Genomic DNA, 19290 nt, shown 5'->3' with positions numbered 1-19290 from the left:
GGTGGCCAGAGGACACAACCGTCAAGTTTGTTGAAAAATATCTTCGCCATGAATGTTTGTTGAACTATAGAAATGAAAATTACCTTAACAAACAAGCTAAAAATTATTCGATGTTGGAAAAAGCTATGGAATATTCTGTCGACGTGATGTCAGGAGTTGAAAAAAATTGTAGATTCAAAAATATATATCGGGTGGGGAGGATTTATATATTAAAAACTGGAGGGGGGTTTCGAATATTTCTCTCGTCCAGAACGAATTTGCTGCCATCTGTTGTAAAAATACATGATCAAATATTTAACATAAAGATGTCATCTCTATAGATTAAATTAAAAAATAATAATGATTTCGAAAATTTGGAAATAATTTTTGTTTAATGAATATTTATTATTTAATTTTTAACCCTTAGAATTTCCTACGAATGCCAAGAATCTTCTCCAGTATTTTCGGCTTCCATAATTCATAATTTATCTCCTCTTCAATTTCGATTAAAATATCATATAATCGATATTTACAACTTGGACGAGAAATAGAGAAATCTTATATTTCTTCTCGATGACTTACATAAGTTTATAATATGTTGTGTATTCTTTTTTCCCCTGTGGCGTCATCTCTCGCCCCCCTTACGTGGGTGCAGAGGCGAAAAAAGGGGGCAAGTGAACTGTTTCCCTTGCGTGACCTACTTCTTGCTCAGTGTGTTGCTCTCGTGCAAATGAGAAAAAAGTTTCCCCTTTTTCATTGAATAAATTTATTTAAGTGAATAAATTTATATTCTTTAAAAAAAATATCATATAATGTGGCTCTGATCACAGTATTCTTAAGTTCTACCTGATCATCTTCATCCATCGTTACGAAAGCTATGAGCTTTAAAAAAAGCACCTCTCTGAATGCCAGATAAATAAAAAATTATTACTATTATACTCCCGCGCGTTGTGCGTCTGTCTCTCTCCATGGATTTGAGTAGACTGAAGCACGCATGCGCTAACTGTGCTCACCTCCGTAAAAATTATCCAATGAGTGCCTACTTGCCATTCATCGTGTGGACAGTTTCAAGAAGAATCGGTAAGTTAAAATTAAGTTGCCCACTAAAGCGCTTGCCTCATGTAAACGGGCCTTATCTTTAATGAGGATAAATATAAAGAAAATTTTCCTAGATTTAGAGAGATCCCAAATTATTTTCACATACAAAATGCAATACTCATTTGAATAAATGAAATATGTTATCCAGAAGTGTTTTTGATCCATTAAATTCAATTGGTCTGTACAAATTATTTCTATCATATATTATTGACAGTTTCTGTGGATTTCTTCTTTTAAGTCATGTGATCAGTATGTGAAAGCTTACTTTGAACTTTGGTTATTGTCAAGGAAAACTAGTTATGGATTTTTTAAACTCAAAAATTTGAAAAATATGTCTCAAAAATTTAGACTAACTTCCGATTGTATGAAAAAACCTGATTCCGTCTATATGATGTTTCAGGAACACGATAGTATAAAAGTTAAAATCCGTCTTGATTTCATTCAAAGAAAAAATGCAGAAGTCTTTGCATATTTTGTATAATGAGATTACTAAAGTACTTCATTTGAAAGCAAAACGAAAGGTTAACATTGGTTAGCATATAACGTTATACATTGCAATTGCTTTCAACTGGTCGAAATGCAGCGTTTATAGTGTATTGGCTTAATGTGTGTCTCAAAAAAACGAAATCTCATTGTGGTAGGCCACACAGTACAAGCTTACGTGAAGACAGCACCGTTAGAAGATTGGCTTCAATGTAAAAAATGACCTAGCATGAAATTACAAAAGCTGCTGGGGTGAAAATTGAGAATAAAAAAAACTGGATATTTTGATTCATAAAAGAATGGTCTGAAAAACACCTCTCACAAGAAAGCACAAAGAAGAGATTGAAATGGAACGGAATTGCAAAGCCACAGAGCTACAACTAGATGCTTGGTCACCCGGGGCAAGCGTGCATTTTGACACCCCCTTGTAATGTTGAAGGAGAGGTTTCAGAATGAAATTTGCACTCCCTTGGGTCTAGCGCCTGGGGCACGAGACCCATCTCTCCCCTAGTTGCAGCCCTGCGGAATTGTGTTATACAGACAAATGGCTTAGTGTCATATTTATTGATGAAAAAAATTAGAACTCTGATGGTCCAGGCGGATGGTGTTCCTACTGGCATGATCTTAGAAAGAAACCACAAACTTTTTTTTTGCAAGTCAGCATGTTAGAGCCTCGGTAATGGTATGAGCAGCATTTGTTTTCAATATAGATGTGTTGCTATAACACATCTATTGAAAAAAAATGCTGCTCATACCATTACCGAGGCTCTAACATGCTGACTTGCAAAAAAAAAGTTCTTGGTTTCTAAGATGTGTTATAGCAACACATCTATTCACAGATCAACTGCAGCAAAATAGTTCCTTGGGCATGAAAACGTCTCCGTTTCAGGCTGTCAAGCAATGAGTCCTCACTTATGGGGCATACTCACAAGCATGGGCAGAGATACCCGGGGGGGGGGGCAATGTCCCCGCAGCGTCAATCAAAGGTAAAGCAGACTGATCTAATGTATTTGCGTATATATCAATTGTCATACAAATACAACGCCACAACAGGCAAAATGACCAACAAGGTGGCTGATATGCATTCAAAAATAAATACAAATACAATGCCACAACAGGCAAAATGCCCAATCAGGTGGCTGAGAAAAAGATGCCCATAAAAATATGGATGTCATATATTTCAAAAACACAGCAATTATTGGTCACTGACAGCAATTCATTGGTCATCATCATTATGCCCCCCCAGCAATCATCGTGCCCCCCAGACTTTCAAGTCCAGCTCCGCCTATGCTTACAAGAACTGTGTAGGCAGACAACAAACAAACGACTATTGATGACTTGAAGAAATCTATCAAGGAAGCATGGTATAATATATTAATGTTATAATCCTGCAAAATTTAATAAGATCTGTGGATTTCTAATGTCAAATATCAAATACACACAAAGTCTCAACTATTAAAATCTAGTAATTTTTGTAAATTTTAATTTTCTCTAAACTTTTAACACAGCAATTTTTGGTATTTTTGATATAAATATTTTGAGTGTTATTTTGTGAAAATATTTTCTACGAATTTAAAAATTCTATAGGTATTGTCCACTAAAATCTGTTAATTTTACACGTATTTTTCTTGTTATTTAAAAAAAAATACATTATCTAAACTTCTGAAGCAGACCGTACAAACAGTTGGCATCATCAAGAGATACTAATGCCTCAAAATCATGAGAGCTCCTTAACCCAAGTCTTATTAATTGAATGACAGCTACTAATTATATTTTCTCAATAATGCATTTAAATTTAGGCTACTTCAAAATTAACAATCAATCCCATATCTAATTTTTTACATTTAAAAATATAATAATAATGTGTATAAATGTATGCTTGCCATATGGAATTTTTTTTTTTAACTATTTCATTTTTGCTTCCAAAAAATTAATTGGAATTCATTTGAGAATATTTTTTAACAATGTAACATATGCTATTTTTAATCGAATGAACCTCAAATTAAAATTTTATTGGAAAAACCAGTCTTGGCAGGGTGGGGGGGGGGGGGGATAAGTATCTATGCGAAAATCTGCTAACCCTGCTGAAGTAGAGGGTTAAAAGACATTTTTTTTTCTTCATAAACCTTTTAATGGCCAATGTTTTTAATTGGATGTACCAGTTTTATTAATTAGGTGACTCTTTCTGTTGGCAAGTTTATATTGATTCGAAAATCTACATCTTTAAGGACTACCACTAAACCAGGCATGCACCTCGTCCATATTCCTCTGCAGAACTTATGACGAATTGGTACATGTTGGAATGTATGTGTATGTATAGTGAACCTTCCATAAAGTTTGTTTCTGTATAATACTTGTTATGTGTAGTACTGCCATCTGCAATCAATTTTTTAAAATATGAGTTTTTTCTCAACTCTTAATGAGTGAAGTGTAATGAATGAATAATTGTAACATTGTAGGCCTGTTTCTCTCTGCTGTGAGACTTTTTAGCAGGGAGATAGGCTCGCATTCACCCCTCAAAGTTGGGAATCGCAGAAAACAAACTTCAGCCGACCACCAGTGTGGTGACAGTGGGGTTTGAACCCGGATCCTCATGAACATCTTTAGAGCCTGCAGGACTCTGTGGAAAAGCAATTTGAATAAGTCTGTATACATGCTACTGCCAGTATCTAAAGACCAGGCTCTTTGAAAGTGGCCAGTAACTGGATGGTCACTTTGAACTTAGTCATAGCACATACATTAAAGTATTTTCTAATACAATGAAGAAACAAAAAAAATATAAAGTTAAAAAAAAGATTGTCATCAGAGGAGCCTTCATAAGAACTAAAAGCCTGGGGGGAAAATGACTGCCCCCCCCCCCCAATGGCAAAGTGAACTGCTAGTAAAAAAAAACCAACTTTTTTCTCAGCTAGGCTTCATTTAATGGGCCTGAGCATTTAAATAACTTTGCAAAGGAAAAACAATAACGTTATGATTAAATATTTTCTACACATGATTCTATTAGAAATCATAGGAAGTCCTAATAAAAATCAATATATATACATTACCCATTACCAATTATTTACATGGCATTATGTATGTGCCGTAGCAATGCTGATGGTAAGATTTAACCCTTTCAGACCTGAACATTCATTTTTTGGAATTTTCAGGATGCTTTTGCATTTTTGATACTCAAAAATACATTAGAATTTGAATGTCAGCAAATCTTGATATCTTTCAGTATTTTTATTTATTTTTTTATATTTTTTGTGAAGACATATAATTCACTTCATTCAAATTTTTTTGAGCCAAGATGATGCACGGTATATTCATATTCACATACAATTTTTCCCACTATTTCATTGCTAAGTTTCATGTACAAAACACATTCATTCCAGAGGCACTTTTTCCTGGAAGCCATCATAAAAACACCCCATAATTTTAACTTAAAGCGCTGCCCTCTGATGAAAGCCCCCTCCAAAGTCCATATTTCTAATTCAAAACTTACACAATCCTTTAAGAAATGGCTTACCACCCTGAGGTTAAAAAAAAATTCTACAGTGAGAAAAAGTAACCCACACATTTGCACATGGAGTGTCTTAAAAAAGATAACACCCTTCTGGCTTACGTTGATGCTAGAATTTGAAAGATAGAATGAACAGATAGAAATATGTACTATCAGAAGAAAAAAAAATGAATTGAATGGCACATATCATATATCTTAGAAGGTATAAAATAATTAACTAACTAGGAATCATTGCTGAATGTACATTATATACTAGTCTTTTCTATGCAAGACATACAGAAAAGTGGATATTTTGTGAAGCTGTTTATTTTCTTTTTGGAAAGATGTTGAATTTTTCTTTACTAAAAAAAAGTATCTCAAGAGGCAGAGATGAATTTTTCTTTTCAAAACAAGAGCAGCTTCATACAACACCCAATTTTCTGTATATCTTGCATAAACAAGTGGAGAGCGACATCATGTCAGTCTTTTCTAGTTGAAAAATATATGGTCTGAACACAGTCACTCAGATAAATATTTACTCATTGATGCTTCTCTCCATTTCCCCATAAGTCTGTTACATTACACCACAATATCTTCTTATAGTATTATACAATTTGGTGTGGAAATATAACGTTATAGATCTAAAAAAACCAAACAAGGTGCATTTCATAAGAACTTGGAATAAAATCATTAGAAATCAAGAAATACAGGTACAGCAAATGTAATTTATTCTTTTCCAAAGTACCTTCCCTCAGATGATATGTAATGGTCCCACTATTCAATCACTTTTCAAATAAAGTAGAGAAGGCTTTTCTGGAAGCTCTCTCAATGAACCCTACACAGCTGAAATAACTAATAATTCTCCCATGGAGACTTGTCCTTAAGTGTCGGAAACAGTCAGAAATTGCATGGTACAAGATCCAGACTAAGGGGTTATGGCATAATTTTAATATAGCATTTACATATTATGTTTTAGTTAGGAAGGTTTGTAACACATATCAAGAAAGCATCATGAACTGGTAGAAATGCCAGTAGTGCAAGGGTTTGCTGAGACAGCTTACAGAAAAAGCTTTCTTTATTGGCTTTGAAAAGTGAATTGAATGATGACACCATTGCATATTATCTGAAAAAGATACTTTAGGAAATAAATTATTTTTGCTATACCTAATAATTCTTGATTTATCCCTAAGTTCTTATGAAACACACTTTGTATGTTGTTAATTCAGCTTGCAGAATAATCTCTTTGTTTCCTAGATGTAATCAAAGATTGTATTTTTTTAGCGGGGGAAAGTTAAATACATTAAAAAGGATTTACACCCTTAATCCATTTTAAGGTAAAATAGGTATTTTAAAATGCACATCTATATATGCCACTATCGAAGCATCAAGTAGACAATACTTTTGACCAACAATAAAAAAATAAAAGGTGGAAAATGGTTTTTTCTCTGCCCATACATTAAATCAACAGATTTTCTGGATATTATGCAGAGTTGAAAGTAGAAAAAAAGTTTCCTGGCAGAGACAGTAGAACTTTTTTCCCAAGTTCACCATGGCATAATATCCACAAAATCTGTTGATTCGATATGAAAGAGGCTTTTTCAAAGTTAGCATTGCACAAATGTGTAAACAATTTGTGGGAGATAAGTGGCAAGTAATTTTCTAACACATTCGGTACTGACTTGGAACCACATTCTTTGTACTACTGAAACAGCTTCACTGTTTCCAGAGCATTTTTTTATCGTGTGTACTTCAGTGAAAATTTTTTTTTGAATAGTTGCTATTGGTTCATAATATTCTCTTTGTACGATTACAAACAAGTGCACCCAATATTTAATGGTTAGGGAAACATTGCCACATGACATTGCTAGTATGAATTTCATAAAGTTTTATGCTAATAGAGAACATATACCTCAATTGAAATCTAAACTTAATAGAATAGACATTAAGCCGAGAGATAATTTTTTCAAAATTTAAGAAAGTACAACAAAAATGTGATTTTTTTCAATGTGTTTCAGAAAAATAAAAAGGATGCAAAGAAAAAAAAACTAAGGAAGTTTATTTGGACTCTGCTCCTGCTACATAAACTGTAAAAAGCAGTTTAAGAAATTTAAAAAAATAATGGTTTAAACCTGGATGATCAATCCACTCTGAACCGTTAGATAAAACTAGTACAATTGTTTTTTTTAACTGATTTTTGTTTTTCCTTTGACAACATTTCGGTCAATGTTCTAAAAATGAAAATTAAACAAGTATTTAGACTTGCATAAAGAATACATAGGTGAGTGGACAAAAACATTTTTATCACACCATAGTCAATTTATGTACTCCAGGGACCTACAGATAACAGCTGATTCTGAATGTTCTTTCTTTTACATGCACTGTTCAAAACAATTAAAAGATAATGAAGTTATGTATGGACCTTATGAGCTAAGTAACAAAAAAATAAAGATGGTAACAAAAAAAATACAGCTGGTTAAGTTACTCTACCATTATTTAAATTTTAATAAAGTTTCAGGTGGAAAAACTATAAATGTTCATTTATATGCATAACAAACAACAGAAAAGAGAATAAAATTCATTGAAACTTTCTCGATACAAAAAATAATTTTCTCTGAAAAAAATAAATGTTGCACAACCTTGAGACATGAAGTTGATCAGGGTATCAACGAGGGGCTCAGAGATTTTCTACTGAATGGTTATTTCTTTTCAAATTTATTGGACTGTGCAGCCATTGAAATTTTATTAAAACTTATAAATGATTATATAAACTACCATTTTCCTTCAGAATACCTTAGGATATCGATAGTCAATATTTCAGTAACTAAAATATTCTTTAAATCACTGTTTACAAGAAAAACTAGCTTATCTCTTAATTACTTTGACTAGTGTATTTAACTTCTACTCAATCATACATGCATCTCATATATGTGGGTCATTCTCATGAAATTAGGCAAAAAAGGAAAAAAAAAAGTTACAACCAAAAAAATCCTTAATGACACTTCTTCACCTGCTAACAGATGAAATATAGTCAGCAAGAAAGTTTGTTAAAAATTCATGGTGAAAACAATTAATGTAAATTTAACCATGTTAAGAGATAGGCAAATCAAACGAGGTATTTTGCCTGTTTCAGCACTAAATTTCATATTAATACTTGACGATCATAACATATTCTACCCATCTATATTAGACAGCTGTTGTTCATTTTCACCTTGCACAAGCACTAATACTCCAAACAATTTTTTTGTCAACTGCATTTTTGTTTTTGTGTTTCTCACTTCTCTTTGTCATTTTATAGACAGCATATTTCTATTTTGCCATTGTTTTATTAGAGCACAAGATGCACTCTCAAAGCAAAGTCTTCAGATGAAACATTACTACAGCTTGATATTGCAACCAAGAAATCTGAGTTTTTTTTAAATTCCTCCTAACTTATTATGATCAAACCTTCCTTTCTGGTAATCTAATGCCAGAATAAAGACATTTTTACATGTTTTACAACACTAAAAACTAAGCAGTGAACAAATAAAAAAAATTCTGCATCAAATATATTTAATGTAAACTTGCTGGGGACACAATTTAAACCAATTTCATGTGAGAGAGAATCACCCATACACATATTCTTCTGAAGAATTTCTAACGAATTGGTACATGTTAGAATGTGAAGAAGTTGGTGCTAAACACTAAGATTGCTTTTAATGATTTAATGGCAGGTATGACCTTGTACAGTCATTTTGGTATCATCAATCTCCCATAACTGGAAGTGGCTTAGCAAAAATTGCTGTCAGAAAAAGATTTTGACAAAGAAGAAGCAGATTGCAAACCCATGAAACCTCAGAACTTCTTCAGTATCAAGCAGAGTGGTTTGGGCCATCGTGCAACAATCAATTTTATAAATATAGAAGGAATCCTTCTTAAAACTTTTAAAATATCAAATTTTATAAAATTTAAACATGGGTGGAAGCTGATTTCAATTTTAGAAATTTTTCTCACATTATCAAGAGATACACAATTAACAATCAAACGCTTTAGACCAAAGAGGAAAAAAAAATCTATGATACAACTGATAGTGCTGTAAATAATTCTAAAATTAATGAACATTCTGCATACGTGCAATTAATTTTTTCACATTAACTTATACTAGTATTAATTTTATTAACTTTAAAAATTAACTGGAATGAACAAAGAAGCTGTCTAGTTTGCAGAATTGCGTTGAGAAATTAGAGTACAATAAAATCATTGCAAAAGTTTTCTTCATTTTTAAATTAAAAATAAACTTCTAATGCTGGATAAAATGAAATAGAATGTTACAGTAATAACAGCAAGGGAAAATGAAAATATTTTAAGCACAAGTAACTGTCAGCATTTAAGATGTAATTTTTTTTACAGCAGCTTGATTGGAAAAAAATAAAGTTAGAATTTTATTAGCTTTACAAAACTAGATATAATTTTTTTAAAGTAAAAATTTATTATTTTTCTTGCAAGCCTCCACAGTGTACATTATACACTTTCTAAATAGGTTAAGAAAAATAAAAGAAACAAAAATGAGTTTACTGTAAAGAGCATTTACCTGCGAATAATATTAATGAGAGGCTGACTCAATTTTCGACCCAGTCTGGGTTCAATGTAGGTCAAAACAGCAAACTGGAAGAGGGAGGGAGAAAATAACAGAAGAGATAGAAATTGGGAAATCAAACATTCACATATACCGAGAAAAAAAAGCGAGGAAAGGAAAGGGAACCAATGAAAACACACATAAAAACACTGAAAATAACTGAGTTGTACTTGAGCGTTTCAACAGTAGTGTGGATGAGTGATATCAGAGCTAGTGATACAAATTCTACTAAAGGAGGAGAAAATTTGATGTTAAGAAAGCCACACCAATGGTCAAATCAGAATTTAATTGCTTTATTTTTTGAAAAACTTGTGAAAATATATTATAATGCTATTCTTTTCAGCATGCAAATAAAAGCTGTATTAAAAAGATTTCATATCTTCACAAAATATTTCAAATTAGTTTAATTTCACTGACATGAAGAATTGATAAAATTGAGCATAAAATATTTGAAAGGGTATTATGTTCCAAGAAATACTTGATTCAATATTGTATGAAGTTCCACAAAATTGCTTTCATAAAATAATATGGCAGTACAGATTTTTCTTATAAGGGAAAGAAGATAAATTCTGTATATTTTATATGAAAAATCATTAATACAAAATTTTTTGAAATTAGGATTTTTAGGAAGAAGTCAACTACTTCATTAAAAAAAAATTTCAGAATTTCATAATTATATTCATTTTGTGATACAAAATATAGAACAGATGGGTAAAAGTAAATAGATTTCAAATTCACTACAGCCAGAGATTAAGGAAATGACAGAAATTTGCAACAGAAAATTATTAATCATACACAAGTTAAATTTTTTTGCCTTAAAATAATACCAATATAGCTCGAACTGCTGAATTGAAAATCAGAGCTAAAAACATTAAGAAGATTCAAAGTCGATTGTAAGACAATGTATGGAAATATGTGTCAAAGTTAAAAACCAAGAATTAATAAAATCTGGGATTTACTGTAGCAAGCTGATAGAAGTCTGAAAAATGCTTCCAAATGTTATGTTCTTCTTGATATCACACATTCATTTGTGTGTTGTTAATTCAAAATAATTATAATAGCTAATTTAATAAAAAATTGTGCGAATGATTAAATTAATGTGGTCTAAAAAATATCAATTGAGACTTGTGTTTTTAATTTTTTTGAACTTTTATCATTGATCATTTTCGCCACACTGTGGTCATTTTTCTGCACACGAGGGCTAATTAGACCGAGACCTACAATTTAGTGCCGATTCTCAACGTCAGGCTTGTTTTTATACTCATCAAGAGGTTGGTGTTCTAACCCCTCGTTGGGGGACTCCCTGCAGTAGCAATTTTTTCTGCAGTCATGACGCCATTTTTGTTGTACCTGTGTAAGGAAAGTTTTCTGACAAGGACGAACCGGGAATTCGTAACCTCTAAACATCCTTTGGTACTTTAGGTGCGTATCTTATCGACCTGGGCTAACGGGCCATTGAACTTTTATCACTTTGGTTCAGTAGTTCATAGGTTTTACCAGTTTCTGGGCCTTTACTGAAACATATATATATGGTAAAAGACCAGACACCAGTAAAACCTAGGTTTTACTAAAGTGAGTTGGTAAAAGTCCGAAAAATGCTTGTAAAAATGTTTAAATTTTAGACTTCTACTAAGCACTTTGGTAAAAGCTGACATGAATGTTCAAAACTTGTCATTGATTAATCATAATGTTCCTTTTTGTGCTTGATGCTAATTGCAATCGAGCCATGCTAAACACCACAGAGTTTGATGTTATTACTATCAATTATGGTCAAATAATGAGAGTTTTAAAATTTTCATAAATTTGAAACTTGTCATTTATAAATCACAACAATCCCATTAGTGCTTGATGCTAATTACCTAAAAATCATAACTAACTAGTCATTCAAATTCATCAACTTTTTCTAATTTTCTGCGTGGCATCGAGTACAAGTAACCCAGATACTTTAATAATTGTCAGTAAACTGTAATTATAGCTTATTTCAGGCTTTTACCACCTCAGCAACAACCAAAACCAATTGGGAAAAGCCTGCTTTCCAAATTTAATCTATTGTAATTGTGCTAGCTAATGTTTTTCAAAATAGCAAAAAATCTTGGTGGCCTTTTGTCATTGCAATAAAAAATCTGGTTTAAGTAACAAGAGTTTACAATGACAGTAGTAATTCAGAATCCTGCCATATGTAAAACGTGCTCTGTCATAGGTTTCATCAGAAGTAATACATGCACCCAGCAGATAATAACAAAGAAATTTTCTCCACTTATAGAAACTGGATCAATAAAATGTAAAAGTGTGGTGGATTGGATTTAGTTAATTAGAGTGAATGAATTTGCTGGAGATGGGACCAATGTGTGTTCTTGAACGTAACAATTAGCATCAGCAATGGCTCATGCACATTTATCAAAAGCCAAGAAATTAAAAACCTAAATTTCAGTAAAAAAAATCACTTCCGGAACACGATTTATATTTTAAGGGGCAGAGAAAGAATTTTTCTGGTTGACTTCATACTTCCCAGCATCACAATAAACCTTGCAACACCTTTCATGGGCTATTAAAAACAAATGGAGAGGAATAGTGACAAGTGATGTCCGCCTGCTTAGGCTCACCAATACACTTCTCAAAAAGATTTAAGTGGTAAGTTCTGACCATCTCTCAACCATACAGCCTGGACTTTTTATCCAGTGACACCTCCATTTGTTTCAACTGAAAAAAAAACCTTAGAATAAAACACATGCATGCCATGATAAAAAAAGAGAAGTTATAATATGGTTCTGGTAGCAAGCAGCATATTTCTATAACAGGTTTTCCACGTAAAACCTACCGTGGAACCCTTGATGATTATAAGGTTTTTTGAGAGAACCCAAACAAATTCTGAATATTTCTCTTATATATATATATATATATATGCCCACCTCGTTGGGCATTTTGCCTGTTGTGGCGTTGTATTTGTATAGTGTCCTATAAAGGTTTATGTAAGTTATGTCGTTTAAGAATACTCACTATTGGCAAATAATAAAAAAAAAAGTTTTTCAAAAACTTTATTTTCACAGCTCAAAATGTCCAATACGACTTATCACTCACACAGAGTTCAAAACAGCCTTCTGACTCAAAAATTAAATATTAAAAAAAATTCCAAACTCTCAAAAAAAAACCAAAAAAAAAAAACCAATGAAATATGAAGTAACACTAAGTGAAACGAGGCTAGAGAGAGAGCACATACATCTCTGGAAGTTGGTCAAAATTTTTTGCTTGGCAAAGAATATTATATGGCATGCAATGATTAGACAGTGAAAGCATCTGTGTTATCTAGGCTCAAAATTGCCAGTGTGCTCACTAATATATAGCTATAGTTCACTTTTAACATGAAACAAGAAAAAAATGCAGAGCAATGCCTTCCTTGAATTCTTGCCATGGCACAATAGTCTTCAGTCTCCTGACCTCCAGGAGAAAAAAATATATAGAAATTATTATTTTTTTATTTTTTTTAATGAAACTATTTCATCAAAATTTGAAATAAAGAACAGCTTTATGAATATCAGTAAATTGTTTTTTATTGCTCTGAGGACTTTTAAGTGTTCTTTGATGGTTAATTCTGTGGAACCCCAAAAAACTCTCAGAGAACCCCAGAGTTCTGTATATGGAATACTAGTTGGGAACCTATGCATTAGGGCACAGGAAATAATATCAAGAACAAATAAATGTTGGGACAATGGTGGCAATTCCGTGTGAAAATAATGGATGAACTAGTAAATAATTTGTAGTAAATGTTCTGTCAAAGAAAAATATATTTTGAATAAATATGTTAGCCATTTTATCTTTGCTTTCTGTGTGTGTGTGTGTGTGAACACACCTTGCACATACCCTTTCTTTTATTTGGTCAAAAGATAAGGAGAAAACGATTTAAGCTATCCCGGATGCAACTAGAGTCACCGATTTGGGAATTCTCATTGACGAGCGACTTAAGTTTTCTGAACATTGTTCAGCGGTTGTCAAAAAATCGAATAGAATGCTTGGTCTCATTTTCAAAAAGGTCTCTTCGCGTTCTCCTAAAGTCATTCTTCCTCTTTTTCGAGGCTTAGTTCGTCCTGGACTGGAGTATGCTGTAAGGTTTTGGAGACCATACCTACAGAGGGACATAGACTTGGTTGAAGGGGTGCAGAGAAGAGCTACGCGTGTCCTTATTGGCACACAGGGCTTGAGTTATGAAGAAAGACTTCATTTTTTGAATATGTTTACATTGGATGAACGCAGGTGTCGAGGAGATATGATCGAAGTGTTCAAAATTTTCAATGGGATGGATAGGATGGACCATGAACTTTTAGTACACCGCCAATCGACTGCTTTTACAAGGGGACACCAGTATCGATTGGTGAGGGACAATGCAAGGTTATGGTGTCGCAGGGAATTTTTCTCCAATAGGGTTGTTAATAAATGGAATAGCTTACCCCCGGAGGTAGTAAATTGTAACACAATTGACACGTTTAAAAAGAAATACGATAAACATGTTGGGGTAAATCGAGAAGCTATCCATTCTTAGAATAAGACAACCATAAGTATTCTTTATGGGCATCGTATAATATTTTATCATGTGTATATATTGTTTGTAATTTGTGTTAATTGCATTTTTAATTGGGTTGCTGTATTTTTGAAACATATGACAACCATATTTTTATGGGCATCTTTTTATCAGCCACCTCGTTGGGCATTTTGCCTGTTGTGGCGTTGTATTTGTATTTGTATTAAGATTCCTCCCCCCAATAAAAAACCTTGGCACAAGACTCATTTTAAAATGCAGTGAAACCTGTGTATAATGATACTGCCAATAACGATGTTGTGTTTTGCCCCGACAAAATTCCTATTCAATAGGAAATAGTGCAAAGGCTCACACTGTCTACAACAACCACCTGTCAATAACAATATTTTTTTCTAGGTCCCTACAGTATCATTATAGACTGATTTTACTGTACAGTGGAACTTTGGATGATAAATGATTTGGTTAATATGTAATTTGCATAAATAGCAGAAATTTTGATTCGATTAATAAATGATGATTTGAATTACAAGTAAAAATTTTTTACTTCGTTTATTTAGTCTCACTTCATCACAACTAAGCTGATGGTTTTTCGCTTTTGTCCACATATGTACTGTGGATAATATACAAATAAAAATGCCACAACCGACAATTTGACCTACAATGTGGCTAAAATATTCTCCCCTTCAGTCTCAAATTTCCGATCGGCCATTATAAATATGTAATTTCCAATATTAAAAAACTTAAAACTAAAGAAATATTTCAGCGATGGTTCATGATAACTGAAGGAACAAACCTCGCCCTCAGAGTTTTTGAAAAATATTTCAACACTGTGCACTGCATCAAAATCATCAATACAGCCTGGGACAGTTTTACCAAGAAAACCTTTAATTCTGCTTGGAGAAAATTGTGGGCTGATTACATTATTGAATGTGACTTTAAGGGATTAGCTCATGAACATCAACACTAGAACCGCAGACTGGGTCAAATTAACTCAAACTGTAAAAAAACGGTGTTTCATAGAGAAAAAAAGAAACTAAAAATTCTTTTTAGTTCCTGGGTTTTTCCCTACGATCGTTCAATGTTGTTTAATTGTGAATTAATAACAGGAAACTATATTTGTTTATGAATATAAAATGGGTTTCAAAATTAGCTAAAAAATTATGTAATTCAGTAAATTAAGATTTAGTATACATTATTTACATTGTTCAGTACAAAAACTTTTTAGTAATCCCATAATATGGCAGATTTAAAATAAGTATGTCAAATTAAGTATGAAAAAATCTATATGATCCTATCAAATAAGTATCGATTTCTTACAGATAAGTGGAATTTATGATGAACAGTTTAAAGCAAATTGTTTTTCATTATTCTTGCACATTCACTGCATGTTGATGTTGCACAACCCATGCAAAAATTAAGTTACATGATCAAGAGCGCATGAACGTTTCCTCTTGTGCAAGAGCAACATGTATTATGAACACCACTCTTCAAAAAGATTTTAGAGAAACTGCATTCGAAAAATAGTTCTAGCTTTCTGTACAGCTTTATACAAAATACTGGAATTTTTTATAGTGAAATCTAGGATGCTGTCGAAAACGTGGACTTTGTGATTTTGTCAAAATGATCCACTTAGCATTGTTAGTGTTAAAGTGTCATAAAGGTTGTGTCCTTAGGGAAGACCACATGACCAGAGGTGAATAAGGATGGCATTCAAAACATGGGCATCTTTTTCTCAGCCACCTCATTTGGCATTTTGGCTGTTGTGGCCTTTTATTACTATAACTAGTGGAGTAACATAGCCACAAGTTGATCACAGACGAAATAATGGATCACCATTGTACGCAACAGCAAGAGCTTATTGATAGGTTCTCGTCTGAAGAAAGAAATAAGGAGTTTACCCCCCCCCCCCACTTCAAATGAGATTAGAGAGATGATGGGAAGCTAAACAAAATTTTATAAAAAAAAACCACCCAAATAAAGCTGCAGCAATTTCTCATTTCAGCAAAATCCTCAAAAGGAGTCAAAAGCGTCATTGCATTGGCTCCTTTTTAAATTTGCACAAAGGGAAAAAGATTGGCGATCTAACTGATTACAATGAATGCTAAAAAACAGCCCCTCTCTCAAGTTGATCCAAAATTATTGTATTGTATGTTTAGTTTATGGTGTGTTTCATATTAAATAAATTATTGGATTATTGATGAAATGCTGTTTTTATTAGTCATTTTTATGAGAATGAATCATCCGAGTATACATTATTTCTTATGGAGAAGTTTGATTCATTATATGAGCGATTCGGATAACAAGCATATTTACAGAAAGAATTAAGCTCATTAACCGAAGCTCCAATGTATATTCTAATAGCTGGCAGTATTTTTCTATGCTTCTTGCTGTTTATTTTTATAGGAATACAGTAAAACCTCTCATATCCAAAACATTATCTTGTGCACGGTCGAAGAAACTTAGACTGAGAGAGTGTATAGAAGATCTGTGACCCAAGAAATATTGCACAAATACGTTTTAAAATAATTTTAAGTAATATATGAAATTTGTATAAATGAAACAAGTGAATTTATACAATGTTCAGCTCTCTATTAACCTAAGTTCCCTTATCTTACTAGGAATAGGTCACAAGATGTCCTTAAAAAATTATGAAAAGAATTAAGTAAATTCATCTCATTCAGAAACATATAAAAAAAATATTAGCAGTGGAATACAATTATTAAAGCCACAAAAAAATAATGATATCAGTCAGTTACTCATCGCCTCTCACGTTTCTTGGTGATATATATATATCTATAAAAAACTTATTTTTCCTTTCTTTCCTCCAGTTTCTGTTTCAAAAAGTTGTTTTTCTTTCTCTTATTTTTTCTGTGATGTACCTGATCATGTATTGTTTGAATGGTGTCCCTCTAGAGTTGTATTTTTTTCAGAAAAAACTAGTTGAAATCATAGTAAAAGTCAAAACCTGGAAAAAAGTATAAAGACATGTTTTCTGGCATCGAAGAAAGAAATTTGCATTTCCCCTCATGTTTGTGCAACAGTCAAAACTATTTTGATCAGTCATGTCCTGTGAAATCAAATTTCATTCTAAAGGTGTGAAGATGCCAAACATAACATATTTGTTGGACATCGAAAAGAACAAAAACTTGCTTTCAGAGAAAACATGATGCCTGGTCATGAAATGACGAGAAATTAAAACTTCGAAGACAGTTTAGTTTCATAAATGTGCTCGAGAGATATAGACTGAAAGATTGCAAAAGAAGGCTTCTTTCTCTTGCCGTTAAAGTTTTAAAAAAATCTTCTGATGTAATTCAGAATGAATAAAACTTGCCTTGCACACATTGAACTGTGCCTAATGTGATAAAAAAATTCAAATGTCTTGCATACAAAACCGAAATGTGAATCTCCTCCTTGCAAAATGATACAGACAAAAGCAAAGTGAATTGGCCAAGAAATGTGTATCTTCCGATGCTAAGTGGATGAAGATTTTTTTTTTTTTTCATGAGAAGTAACTTTAAATTTATTCGGTAGTATTAAATTTATTAACCTATACAATGACAGAGCTATATTTTGGAAATATAGACATATCAGGACAGTTTTGAGAGAATTTCTATTTTCTGAGGCACATCTCTCATACCTTTAAGATGTTTTTTTTATTTCCACAGGACAATTTGCCTGAACATGTTTCCAAGTCTAAAAGGATTTGATTTTGAGTCAAATTGGCAGAGCCTCAGAGTGGCTACCAAAAAGCCCTTTTCTTAATCATATATAGCCCGTGTGGGCAGCATTTCGACTCACAAAAAGTATAGAAATTGTATGCAGTATGGAAACAAACATGATCTTATTGCAGAGATCAAAGAAGCATGGAAGGCCATTATACAACTAGTTATTAATGGCTTATATCTATCAATGGCATCCCTAAAAATAAAGCTTATGAAGAATAAAGGAACTCTTCTGATCAAAATAAAAAATGTTTGCTCATATTTTTTAATTATCCTTCCAGTTTTCCACCTTTACTACAATTACAGTTTTTATCCCCCCCCCCTCCTGAAACAATGCAGAACTGATCTAAATTATTTTTACTTCAACCAGTTTATTCTAATTAATGCCAGGAGATTGAGCAATAATTTTTTGTTAAACTATGATACCTGTGGAAGGCCTAGACCTTTTATCCATCACAGAATCTTGGGCAAACGATGGGGATGAATCATTCATACACATCTGAGGATAAACTTTTTCAAAAATAGATCTGATAGGAAAAGGGGTGGAAGCTTAATTCAGATGAAAGCATGTTTGAAGGCTAGAGTGTAACATACATAGAAGTGATATTGAAACTATATGGGTTCAGCTTGAAAACAAAAAGTGCCATAAGCTCATTGTAGGAATATTCTATAACCTACCAAATTGACTGAATTGGGATCCAAACTACATCTTAAAGCTTCGTGAAGAAATTTTATACATGTGTAAACATAAGAGGGTAGTAATATCAAGGTATTTTAATTATGTGGGTATCGATTGTGAGAATCTATCAACTAGGTATGAATATGAGAGAGATTTTCTTAAGTTGGTGCTCGATAATTTCTTCTATCAGCAAGTACGACAAGATACTAGGGGTACTTCCATTTTGGACTTGATTCTCACCAGTTCTGAGGATCTTGTTGAATATGTTTTGGTTCGAGACAAATTTTTTTCTAGTGATCAACGTTTTTGTAGCTTCTTTGCAGATAAACCAAACAATAAAAGAATGGTTGTTTTCCAACTTCGAACTTTTGAAGGAAAGGTTAGGGTTAATTTTCAAAGACCGCTTAATATAAGTGGGTGTGGTAAGTCAGTGAGAAGAATTACGAACAAAACTCTCCTCTGTTTTGCATGATGCCTCGCATAAAAAGTGAGATTGTTCATCTCACCACCTCTGGTTCACGAATGTAAGAAATCTTTATCTTTAAAAGAAAAGGCATTCAGAGAATACAAAAATGGCAGAGATGACCTGTCATTTACTGAAAAAAAAAAGAGCATTGAAAAAAACAATAAGGGGCAGTAAAAAAGTTGAATCAAGGTTGGCAGATAACATTGGCTCAGACCCAAAATCATTTTCAGGCTTGT

At 32.7% G+C, this 19290-nt stretch overlaps 1 protein-coding gene across 4 annotated transcripts in view; it reads right to left on the bottom strand.

Annotated features, from left to right (window-relative positions):
* The window catches only part of g (adaptor-related protein complex 3, delta 1 subunit-like garnet), a 281738-nt gene that overhangs the window by 188790 nt on the left and 73658 nt on the right, over positions 1 to 19290 (bottom strand). For 2 of the 4 annotated variants that reach the window (XM_089232769.1, XM_089232770.1), the window contains exon 8: positions 9612 to 9685. The exons of the other annotated variants lie outside the window; for them this stretch is intronic. In XM_089232769.1, coding sequence (XP_089088895.1) covers positions 9612 to 9685 — 74 coding nt within the window. The remainder of the gene's footprint in view (positions 1 to 9611; positions 9686 to 19290) is intronic. 4 annotated transcript variants of the gene reach the window in all.

The sequence above is a fragment of the Pholcus phalangioides genome, unplaced genomic scaffold (assembly GCF_987345545.1).
Source record: "Pholcus phalangioides strain wild (caught in Gottingen) unplaced genomic scaffold, Ppha-v1.0 ptg000007l_1, whole genome shotgun sequence".
Classification (NCBI taxonomy): Eukaryota; Metazoa; Arthropoda; class Arachnida; order Araneae; family Pholcidae; genus Pholcus; species Pholcus phalangioides.
The sequence above is the reverse complement of the archived record's forward strand: the minus strand, read 5'-3'. Positions and strand labels throughout refer to the sequence as shown.